The following is a 12,318-nucleotide window of genomic DNA, read 5'->3' as shown; positions in this document are numbered from 1 at the left end:
AAATTACCAAAAATGGAAAAGAACCTTGAACTACCTCTGCCCTAGTAGCCCTAATTATTAATAGACTGTGTATCCAGGATATAATATGACTGCCCGCTGATAGATAGGATTTATAATTGTTGTTCCCTAAGTATAACCTTCAGCTGTTCAAGCAATTTTCTCACTGCCTTCTGCACATCAAATAACGCTTGCTCTTCCTGTGGCTCATGCCGTTCTCCTTTCTTGACATGGCAGCCCTTTCTCTTTTGCCCTAAATGACAGCCATGAAGGTTCACAGAGGGCTCTCAGAGACTGTTCTCGAATCTATTGCAATTGGGTCTCTATTTTCTGAATTCTGACTACACTTCTCAGTCAGTTTATAAATCAGTACACAGTGTTTTCTATATGTATTTATGTAACTCTTCTCTATTTTTTTAAAAGATTTTATTTATTTGAGAGAGAGAGGACACATGCACATGAGCAGAGAGAGGGGGCAGAGGGAGAGGGAGAAGCAGACTCCCCGCTGAGCTGGGAGGCCCCCATGTGGGGCTCGATCCCAGGACCCTGAGATCCCAGGACCTGAGCCAAAGGCAGATGCTTAACCAGCTGAGCCACCTAGGCGTCCTGACTCTTCTCTATTCTTGGGTGTCATGTCCTCAGACCTCAGCACATTGTTGGACATATGGTAACACACCTCTTGCTTCAGGATAGGCATCCCCAGTAAGCCAGTGATGTGGCTCCATGTTGCAGACCCCCAGCAATAGAATTCTCCACTGATACTGATCTTTAGGAAACCCCACGCTTTCATGACACCAAAAGAAGAATTTTAGAGAAAAGGCTGACCTGAAATGCCCAAGGGGTATTGTCCACACAGTAGACTCTCAAGTTGTAATCCAGAGAGTTACAGGACATGCAGCCAAAAACCGCCACCTTGAGTTGCTTCACGGCACAGTCTGTGATTGGTTCTCCGGTGAGGGCGTATGTCCCGAAGCTGTCGAGCAGCACGTGACATGCAAAGGGGTCCAGAAGGCAGTAGCAGGATGTGGATTCATCCTCCACTGACATCACTTCCTGTGGGGAAAAGGTGTAGGAAATTCTCTCAGCTTCAAAATAAGATGCGATTTAATAATGACGTTGCATGGACAGACACGATTTTTTCAGGATATTTTTACTGTCCTCATTTCCTTGATGTTAAATACTCTTTTTCTAGCAAAATAACTGCTTATATCAGGGACTCAAGAAATAGTTATATTCAGTGTGTTGGAATTTTATAGTTTACAACAAACCTCATTTCCAAAGTTCTCCTTTTTTCCGTTAATTTGTGCAGCAATGGATTTAAGAAAACTCTTAAATATTAACACCAGACAAACAAACTCTGTCTTGAGAAAGTTCTATTTCTGAAAATCTTCTTTCAATATCCTTAAGGTAATATTTATTTTCCTTCAAATATTTTATCCTCTTCCCAACAAATTCATTCACAAGGGACCATTAAATAAATGGTTTTGATAAGATGTTCAAGAATATTTCACCTTCCCTGATAAGAACTTTGGTTTGTGTGACTGGTTGGGTAGAGCATAAATATAACACCATCTGGATGAAAAGCTTGTCAGGACTTGCTCCACGGTAAAACTCAAGTGGTAAAAATCAAGGCAAAGAAACTATAATGGAAAAGAGAGCCAAATCCGGCCCCTTTATGAACCCCATGGAACTTTGTGCCCGGGAAATGTGCCCCTGGCTGGACTAGGACTGAATACCTAGCAGAATGCATTTTCAACAAAAAGTACAGGCTAGTTGCAGAGATAGCTGGTCAGGGTAAATGTAATCCATTGTCGCAACTGGGAATTTTCTTCTCCTAAAGAAATAAGATTTTCCTTTTTACTTCTTTTGCTTGCCTGAAGCACCTCCTGGGAGGGACGATCCCAGGGCTGGCTGGAATAGGTCATTGTGTTCCAGCAAGATAATTCACCTGCTTTCATGCAAACTGACTTCAGGCAGTCATAAAAGGAATCCCTATCAGACAGATAAATCAGAGGTTTCTCTTAAAATAGTAATAATAGTGCAATAGTTGCTGTGTCTGTTTCTCTTGTTTCCCTCCTCATAAGCTGCCTCCTTGTCTTGTCTCTCTTTGGCTCTCCTCTTAGGCTGTATCGCTTTCATACACTCCTATACACACGGCAACAGACGCTCAATAATTCTCAATGCATTCATTAATTCACCAAAATATATTTAGCATACATTTAGCAACTGCTGTGTTGCTGAACATTTCAACCTGTTCTCATCCCTACGATGGCAGAATCAGAGAAGTTTCTTTTATGAGCACACCCTGGGTGCCCTGAGCCGCCTCCCGATCTCCACAGCGGCCACAGGGAAAGTCAATTCAGACGTGGACATGGTCTGGGAGGAAGGGTGGAAGTATAGGTTTTATGTACCAGGAATGGGCACATAAGGGGATAAGTCTCTGCGGAGAATTACAACTGTATTCTTAACTTTTCTCTGGACCCTCACCTGCTTCTCTTTTCTATTATCATGGAAAAACGCCAGCCAGAACCCTGAGGATACTGTAACGCCCATGCCGCCAGTCCTCTCCAAAAACAAGAACATGCTTACAGGTTTCACAGCAGACTTGTGTTAAAAGAGGTAAGCTTAAATCTATCCCATAGGTGGAAGCTAAACCCTATTTTTTAAAAAGGAAGACTAGGGTCTCACCTCCCACTTGCCCTGCTGCGTCCTCTTCTTTAAATGGATGTTCCAGTGCTCAGAACTGACGTCCGCACAGTGTGGTATGGTCAGTGCAAAGGGAGTGGTGACGATCATGTCTGGGGGACCACAGGTGACTTCAGGACTCAGGAGCACCTCGGATCCATCGGACTGGAGGCTTTATGGTTGGGAGAGGATACAAGAAGTGTGTAAAGAAGGGGGCACATTTGAATGAGAATTTAGTTATATAGACTGGGGCTTTCTTGAGGCTTCCTCAAGACCAAGGGCTGGTCTGGGCAATAGCCATTTATCCTGAACGGCTCAAACACGAGGACTGAGTTTAGCTTAGATTTCAAAGCTAAGTTTTGACACACAAAATAACAGGTGCTTCTTCAGAAATACAGGGCGGAACAGAAGGCAGCAAAGACCTGGCTGGTGTGTTATTCTCCTTGATAACATTATCTATGACCAAAGCCGAGAGCTCTATAGGAAGGACTGCTCTGGTAATCTTCCCATCAGATTCCTTCCTCCCAACAACCCATTATACAAATATTTTTAATGGTAGTAAGTGGTAAAACAAATTATTACAGAACAAAGCAACCCTTCAGTCATACCCAGATTGAGTATGTCACTTCTGGTTTTGAAAACATTTGTTTTCTGCCAATGCACAAATACATAGGTTACATAGTGACAGCAGAAAAGACGGTTATAATGTCCATAATAAAATACATAGGTACATAGCTTTCAACTCTTCACTATTTTAGTTCTAAATCTAAAGTCATTCCACCCCAACCTAGTGTGGAGAATTTTCTGTATTGTGAATTATTCAGAGTCATGATGCAGAGTCATGAAATGATAAAAGGAGGTGAAATTTAACTAAAGGGAAATATCATTGCATGATATCTTTCAATTTCTTGTCTTTTGGTTTTAATCTCTGTCCCCAAAAGTAAGGTGGGCTGGTTTATAGGCCAGCAGTCAGTGAGAAGAACCCACAAGTCTGCTCATTCTTCCCCAACTGCTTCTGTGTTTTTGAACAAGGTATCTGATTTTTGGGGGGGGGGGGGTGTATTTTCACTTGTAAGAAATACAGTGACCCAGAATATAGTCCATAAAGCCATTTAGGACTCTCAGATGAGCAATGCTGTATGAGCACTGCAATTGGTATTAAGACAGAAGTTTGCTCTTACATGACCTAGGAAGGGTATGTAGATATGTCATCCCTCATCAACAAAGCCACCCCTTGAGCAAGATAAAGATGAAATTTAGCACCAAGAGATGCCACCTATCCCATGGTCTTGTATAAACAGAACAGCTTCCTATGAGGGCATCTAACATGTTACTAGTTTCTGAGTTGCTTTTGTGGACGTTGTGCGTTAGGCATGGTCCTACTCCAGCTCATTATCTGTAATTTACTGCTGCTTTAAAGTCCAGACACAGAAGTGGGCAGAAACATCTTCTCTCCACTGTATCTAAAACAGACCTGAACGTGACTGCAGTGTCCTCCCCACTTCAGGAAGCGCTGAAGCCACAGTCACAAAATCCGACCACCCACCTAGACAACCTTAGTCCAAAGTCAACGATTCTTCCCAAGGGCGCAGGGGGACCTGAAAATAGTCTGCATCTGCCTTTAAGAGCAGGCGAGCGAGGCGGGCAGAGTCAGTAAGTAGTGTATCAGCAAGTAACAAACGTGCGCTGAACAGTCTGGATACAATATACTTGAGGTGTGGGGGCGAGCGGAGAAAAAGAAGGTAAGATTCCAGGGTGAGCTCTAAGCAGCACGGGGTGGGGCAGCCTGTCCGTGGATGCCTGCCAGCAGCCATTAGAGAAGGTTAAGCGCTTTCCTTGTCATTGCTGCTTGCGTTTGTCACAGACAGGAATAGCAGGGATGCTTGGGAGTGACCGATGACAAGCTCTCCTAAAAGAACTACTTAATTGCTTTCAGAGACTCATCCCCCTTGTTGAACATATTGTTCCAACATATGGGAATTTGGGGAATTATTTAATGCCAAATGAACTGAAATCAGCTAATTAGATGAACTCTCACACTCGTGAATAGTGAGGCTCCTTTCCGTGATAACTTTAACAGCATTAGGCAGCAGAGGCAGAGCACGGCGTGGCAGGCAGAGCAGGGAATGGGAGTTTTGCATTAAGCAGGCCCTGGGTATTTCCACCAAGGCAAAGGAAGCAAATCAGGATTGACAGCTAAGCCTCCTACTGTGAAAACAGGGTCTGTGGGTGTAGGTCTCTGATGAAGGAACTAAACTTATATCTCTCCATTTCTTTTCCCCCCACGATTTATAATAATTTGTCCTTCTCTGCCATCTTCTCTATGTGGCAATCAGGGAGATTTACAAATATTAATTAAAGCTCTTCACACACCTGTGGAGGCAGGTGTTACCAGCATAAGGTCACAGAGCAGTTCGCCAAAGCGATGAGCTACAAAATGCCCCCTAAATTTCTGACTCGTACGCAGGCTCCTGCTCTCTGTGACCGGACGGACTTTCCTCCTCTGTAACCACTAACAGATTTTCTGGGCACACTGCTGGCTCTCGTGATGTCCCAAGTGAAGATGACGGAAGCGGGGCATATAGTCCAAGTGTCGTCATGGATGCAGACTTAGGACATTTGAGGAAGGAGGTCTGGGGAGAGAAGGCTTTAATTGGGCCTGAGCAAAACTGAAGATTCCCGAGGACAGTATGGATGGCATTTCAATTTTCCCAGAACACATCTGACAAGGAAGTATTCATGCTCCTGCTAGGAGGAAAAAAAAAAAAAAAAAAAATATATATATATATATATATTTTTTTTTTTCCCCTCAAATTGCTGTGAGCTACAAACAGCAGCAACTCCAAAGGCTATCCTAGAACCACCTCCAGGCATCACACGCTCTAGTGTAGATGGAAAAGTCTGGGTGTGTTTGACTTTTGCTACTTGTCTTTTTCCTTGTGTTTGATCTCTCTGCCATCCATCCATCTATCCAAATGCTGTACATATTTATGAACACTTAAGGATATAAAAATATCAATAAATTAAGAGCCAGGTAGCTTGTGGGGCAACTGTAGGGTAACCAGGTTATGAATGCCAATTTCTGCTTCCACAGTGCAGCTGAGGGTTCTAGGGAAATCTGCCAGCTTTGCAGAGAACCACAATATCCATGGGGGAGCGGGTGCTCATAGCAGCCACAAGAGCATTTGACCTAATAATCTGGTAAGACAGGAAGACTCATGTTGCTACTTTGTTTAGAACCAGAAAGGGAAAACATGGAAGAGTAGCTGCAGAGGACACAAGAAGTGGGTAAAAGAACATCCCGATATGCCGCTTGTGTCCTCGCTACTCCTCACAGCTCCATATGCCGCTTGTGTCCTCGCTACTCCTCACAGCTCCGCGTTGATACCACATCCCTCGTCTGACCTTTGCTGTCATGAAAACCACAGTGTGGCAGAAGAGAAAGCCCGCGCCTTTCTGAGCCTCACTTTCCTTACATGCAAAATAATGCCTCCTCGAAGACTGCTCTGAGAATTAAAGAACAACAACAGCACAAAAAACACCTACTATGTCCTCAGTGGGTTGAGGTTCTGCTTCTCCCAATCTCAAATGCCCATCTTTCCTGCCTTTTGAGGATCCTTATTTTCATGGGAACTGTGCTTTCTGAAATTGCTAATTGATTCAATAAATTGTCATTCTAGCAAGATATGCTTTAACAGACATTTCACAGCCTTAGAGATGTGCACTATTTAAGGGAATTTAAGGCACCTTGGCAATGCTTCCATCCTTACCTCCCACAGTCTGTCCTCAACTTGGCAACCAGAGGAATCCCACTGGAAATGCCAACACGTTCCCACCTCCAGGAATCCCGGCTGTTCTGCTGCTCTAGAGCACTCCTGGCTGCCTGGAATTTTTCGTTCGGGCAGCTCCATGACAGGGTCCCTCGTGCCCTTCAGGTCTTTGCCCCAAAGACATCTACTAGTGAGGCATTCCCTGACCATTCCCATCACCGAAGCTGATCTTTGCTTTTCTTTTTCTCCACTACACTTAACTGCCCTCTAATACACTATACCATTTACATAATTATTTACTTTTGTCTCTCACAAATGAGAATAGAAGCTCTATGAGGCCAGGAAATTTATTTTCTTTTCCTGTTTGTCATTGTATCTACAATGTCTACTAGATGCCAGTTGTAAGCACTCAGAAATAGATGTTGAGAAGGACAGAGAAGTCCACTTGAAGTAGTTCCTACTGGCCAAAAACTGGAACATTTTGAGTATCAAAGGAAATAATGGTAGTATAGGATTATAACCCATTGAATAACATAACTCATGAGATACATGGATATATACATGAATGAATAATGAGAAGGGGAAACTCTTATGCAGCAGAAGCCAAGTAATAAATGCAGAAAATCATTTGGCAACCAATCATATTGATACTTGATTCAGTGAAGAATTATTAGTAGGGGGGGCGCCTGAGTGGCTCAGTTGGTTAAGCGGCTGCCTTCGGCTCAGGTCGCGATTCTAGAGTCCTGGGATTGAGCCCCGCATCGGGCTCCCTGCTCAGCAGAGAGCCTGCTTCTCCCTCTCCTTCTGCCTTCCTCTCTGCTTACTTGTGCTTTCTCTCTCTGTCAAATAATAGAATCTTTCAAAAAAAAAAAAAAAAGAAAGAATTATGAATAGATGCTCATCTACTTGGTGGAAGTTTAGAAAATAAAAAGGAACTGTTTATAGGGTTTGAAAGTATCTCCACTGCCCCCCCCCGGCAAGAGACTTACTAATTACAAAGGATAAAAGACTACTTTACAGGGGAGAACCTTGGCAGACACCACCTAACCAAGTTATCAAAGTTAACACTGGCAGTAACGGGATGGATGGACCAGACACGCCTCCTGATAGGACGCAGTGAGAAGAACTTCACATTTGTCTGTAGCATTCCTGCCAATAATATACAACCTGAATCTACCACAGGAAACTATCAGACAAGCCCAAATTGAGGGACACGGTGCAAAAGAACTGATCCACACTCTTATAAAGGGTCCAAGTCATAAAATAGAGACAGACGTAGGAACTGCTCCAGATTGCAGGAGACTAAAGACACACGGCAATAGAATGTAATGAACGGACTTGGATTTTCATTTGCCACAAAGGACATTATTCAGATAACAGGAAGAATATGAATAAAGTTTGTGGCGCAGATAATAGAAGTGTATCAATGTTAACTTCCTGATTTTGAGAATTGTGCTACGGTTATATGAGAGAATTCCTTTTTAGGATATACACACCAAAGTATCTAGGGTCAAAGGTATATCTTGTTCACAATGGTTATGGAAATATATATGTATATGTGTGTGTATATACATCTGTATTTTATGTGTATATGCACACATATACACACATATGGAGAGAGAAGAGAGCAGAATATGGCAAATCAGTAAAATGTTAACAGAGGTGAATATAACTGTGGGATGGCTGGAAATTATATTCTTGCAACTTTCCCTTAAGTTATTTTTTATTTTAGATTTTATTTTATGAGAGAGAGCCAGAGCACATGCACACATGTGTGGGGAGTTGTGGAGGGAAAGGGAGAGAACCTCAAGCAGAATCTGTGCTGAGTGCAGAGCCCAAGGTGGGGCTCGATCTCATGGCCTGAGCTGAAGAGTTGGACACTTAACCAACTGAGCCACCGAGGTGCCCCATCCTTAAGTTTGAAGTTGTGTCAAAAATAATTTTTTTGAACGAATGAATGAATGCATGGAGACAGAAGCCCAGGGAAAAATTTGCAGACCTATAATGAAATCAGGGTCACTGACTACTGCATAAAATGTGCGCTGGAGGGTGACAGGTGCTCTAGCTGGTTGTCCAAGCTTGGCCACACTAGCCACCTGGTAACTTCCATTCTGCAGCACACATGTGCACACCAATGGCAACAGAAGGTCACGCCAAACATGACCCTGTGCAACTGGGAACCACTGTGGGTCTGGAGGTGGATCTGTGCACATTCGGCTTTTGCTCTCAGTATTTCCTCACCTTATTTTGGACTGGCCATGTGTCACCCCCTTCAAGCAAAACAACCAGCTCCATATTTCGAGATGAGATTTTCATTGTTGTTGTTGTCTGCCATGCTGGGCTTGGTAATTACTGCTCCCGCCTTTCCTCCTCATGGTCTATATTATAGATTAATGTAGGTTTGATCACCTTTACCCAGAGTATCACTCAGGAATGCAGGCAGGAGAGTAATGATAGTTTTACTATGCCAGACCCTGGGTCGATACATAATTAAATCATATTTTAATGGAATGGACATAAAAGGCAGAGAGATGGAAGCTATACTTAGTCTTAAGATTGGAGCTCAGAAAACAAGGTAGCGCCAGCCTCCTACAGTTTCCTGCCCAAGAAGATACATAGTTTTAACTATTATACCTTTTCTCTTTTCATTAAAAACCTCCTCTATTGACCTGAATGTGAACCTTGCTATGGATAAAAAATCGAGGTTTGGGGCTTACTCTTCCTTTTATCTTATTGGAGTCAGATACCTGTCTCATTCTCTAGCTCTGACCAGATCATTCAGCCAGGCCCCAGGAAAATGACATGGAGAACCCCCTGCAGAGAGGAGTTGGGGAAAGCCCGCTGGCTCATCAGTCAACCCCAACACCATCAGCAGGCTTCCTGAGGACTTTTCATTCCGTAACTGCCACGTGTGAGTTAAGAAAAGACTTTTGCAAAGGGAGATTAGGGGCGTGAGGAGCAGCAGAACAGAGGACAAAGACAGAAGTTAAGCAAAATCTTCTCTTTATCACTGTGGATTCCTCCTTCAGGGTTTAAGTGGTCTTCAAAGTATTGAGTGGTTCAGAATTATTCGGGCAGCTTATTGAAAATGATACTTGTAGACACTGTCCGTTAAAATTTTGATTCTGTTAATGGCTAGGTGACTCAGTCATTTAAGCGTCTGCCTTCAGCTCAGGTCACGATCCCCAGGTGCTGGGATGGAGCCCCACATTGTGCTCCCTGCTCAGCAGGGAGCCTGGTTCTCCCTCTCCTTCTGCCTGCAGCTCTCACTGCTTGTGTGCTCTTTCTCTCTCTCTCTGACAAATAAATAAAATCTTAAAAAAAAAAAAAAGATTTTGATTCTATATTTCTGGGGCAGGGCCCAGGAGCCTACAGTTATTTTTTTTTTTTACACCTGTGTTCCTTACATACAAGGTAGCCCTGCTGCTAATATTTGAGAAAAACTGTGTAGTTCTTGAGAAAACGGGGACTTGGTGGTCTGTCCAATGTAGAGAGGGTAGGCTTCCGAATGGAAGTTGGAGGCTGGTCAAGGTTAAACGCTCTGTCTTAAGGCCTCAGATGATGCTACTGTGGTGGAAAATAGAACCACATAGGGATTGTCCTACATCCCCTTTCTCTGAGTAGCATGTGGTTAATAAGCAACGATTTCAGGTTGAGGGCGGGGCGATTAGCAGTAACTGGAAATAACGCTATAGCTCATCAAGCCATTATATTCCATTAGCTGGGGTGGGGAACAGAGCAGTTAGCGCAGTGGATTGCAACAAGGAACAAGCACAATTCACTGAGGATAGAAGCATATGGCTCTACGACAAAAGGGTTTAAAGATCTGGGTCACCCACCTGGTATTGTCTGAAATAGGATCACAGGAGGAGAGATGGCACGAGGGGGGCTGGGACGGGAGGGGAATTATATTCATACTGGAGTGTGTCTCTGAGTTTGCGGAAATGGAGCGATACCACACTGAGAGATTAGACTGTTTGCATACATTAAACGGCTTTAGTTTACACACACATGCATAGGTGTTTACCAATTAATATACTGAAGGAATCACAAATCATGTGTAAGCCACCAGTTCTTAGACACAATTTAAGCCTCATCTTTCATGCAGTGCTGGGCTTGTGTTCAGCTTGTTTACCAGGAGTGGCAGAACGATGGCTCATTGGGATGCTTTATGGTGGACGATGGGACGGGAGTGTGTGGGTCTATGTGGCACACGGCTATGACAGTCTTTACACCTACCAAGTTGTTGACACATTTCCCTCTCGAATGGGAAAAACAGACTCTTCTGGGGCAAACCTGAGTCCTATTTCTAGGATCATTTTCTTTTAGGCTGGGAAAGGACTCAGGAGCTATCAGCCCCAATACCATCTTTGTTCAGATGACGAAACACAGGGCAGAGGGTGGGGTTGAGCAACAAGCCAAAGTTGGACCTCGCTCGTGACGGGGGGGGGGACTAGTCTCTTCTGCTAGTGGTGGTGGTTGAGGGATATGTGCGGGGGCAGGCAGGGGAAGGAACCGATGTTCTCTGGGACACATTCCCTAAACCTGGCATTTCTAAGGTCAAATGCCGGCATGAGAGTTATAAGGTGTATTCATAGGGACTGCATCTTAGGAAGATGGTGGGCACTGAGGTACAGTGATTGCAATGGAAGCTTGTGGTATTTTCCTATTATCCCTGAGCAACAGACTTAGTGGCTTAAGACAACCTAAACTTACTATCTCACAGTTTTGTAGGTCTCACTGAGCTAAAATGTCAGAGGGGCTGCATTCTTTCTTGAGGTGCTAGAGAAGAATCCATTTCCTTGCCTCTTCCAGCTTCTGGCGGTCCCTCTTCCATCTGCCACTAGCACAGCATCCTTACAGCTCTGTATCAGACTCTGATACTCTGCCTTCCTCTTACAAGGACTTTTCCACGAACCCCCCTGCATAACCCAGGGTAATTTCTCCCTCTCAAGGTCCTTAACCTTAATCACACCTGTGAAGTCCCCTTTGCCATGCAGCATAACATCCACAGGCTCTAGGGATTAGTGTGGACATTTTGGGGAGGGGGTGCATTCTTCTGTCTGCTACCTATTTTTTCATGGCATGTTCACTTTAAAGTTAGAACCTAGAGATCCCCCTGCTTCTGTCTCCTGATCCCCTCTTGTCTCCAAGATGCCACACAACTGGACCGAGGTGTTGTTTGACCTTTGGGCATGCCCATCCTCGTTTCCAGAGTGAAGCTCCCTATCTGCATACAACTTTATGGGGTCCTGTGAAGTTCCCATTCCTTTGTCTTAAAGATGATAACCAAAGGAGTTAGGAGGTTGGTCACCTAGGTTTTTTCAAGGGCTGTGTGGATTGTCTTAGAAAGCATGGAGGCCAGCCTCAGTGTGGGCTGGTGTGTTCTGGCATTTTTATGAGGCTATAACTAAGTGAAGTGGAAAGGATGATATATATTAAATATCTTAATAGGACAGGTTATTTCTACTTCCAGCGTGGGCAATAAAAGAGATGGCATATACAAATAAAAATAATTACAGTATGTGGTGTTCCTTTACAATGCGCAATCAAACTCATGAACCGATGACTTTCCTCTTATTGAATTAAGGTGCACCTTCCATTCAGATCTATTAACAACATTCACAAACCATTGTTATCTTGTCAATGGCATCTTTAATTAAAGACTCCTCTGGACCGTTCTAATCACTTCACATTGTGAGCTCACAGGGGCTTCCGACATACTCTGATGAAAATGATGGCAATTTTTATTTATGCATATTTGTTTGTGGACCAAGGGGCCGTGGGGTGGGAGGAGCGGTGAAGAGCGTGGTGTGTGGAAATTCTTTCCCAAAAAAGCAGATCAGAAGATGACAGCATGAGAGTT

At 43.8% G+C, this 12,318-nt stretch overlaps 1 protein-coding gene across 10 annotated transcripts in view; it reads right to left on the bottom strand.

The window, feature by feature from the left end:
- Window positions 1-12,318, bottom strand: part of UNC5D (unc-5 netrin receptor D) — a 558,362-nt gene that overhangs the window by 38,951 nt on the left and 507,093 nt on the right. For all 10 annotated transcript variants that reach the window (XM_047717048.1, XM_047717051.1, XM_047717050.1 and 7 more), the window contains 2 exons: window positions 2,686-2,854; window positions 823-1,050 (listed from right to left, as the gene is read on the bottom strand). In XM_047717048.1, the coding sequence (XP_047573004.1) occupies window positions 823-1,050; window positions 2,686-2,854 (397 nt within the window). The remainder of the gene's footprint in view (window positions 1-822; window positions 1,051-2,685; window positions 2,855-12,318) is intronic.

The sequence above is a fragment of the Lutra lutra genome, chromosome 2 (genome assembly GCF_902655055.1).
Source record: "Lutra lutra chromosome 2, mLutLut1.2, whole genome shotgun sequence".
Lineage (NCBI taxonomy): Eukaryota > Metazoa > Chordata > Mammalia > Carnivora > Mustelidae > Lutra > Lutra lutra.
The sequence above is the reverse complement of the archived record's forward strand: the minus strand, read 5'-3'. Positions and strand labels throughout refer to the sequence as shown.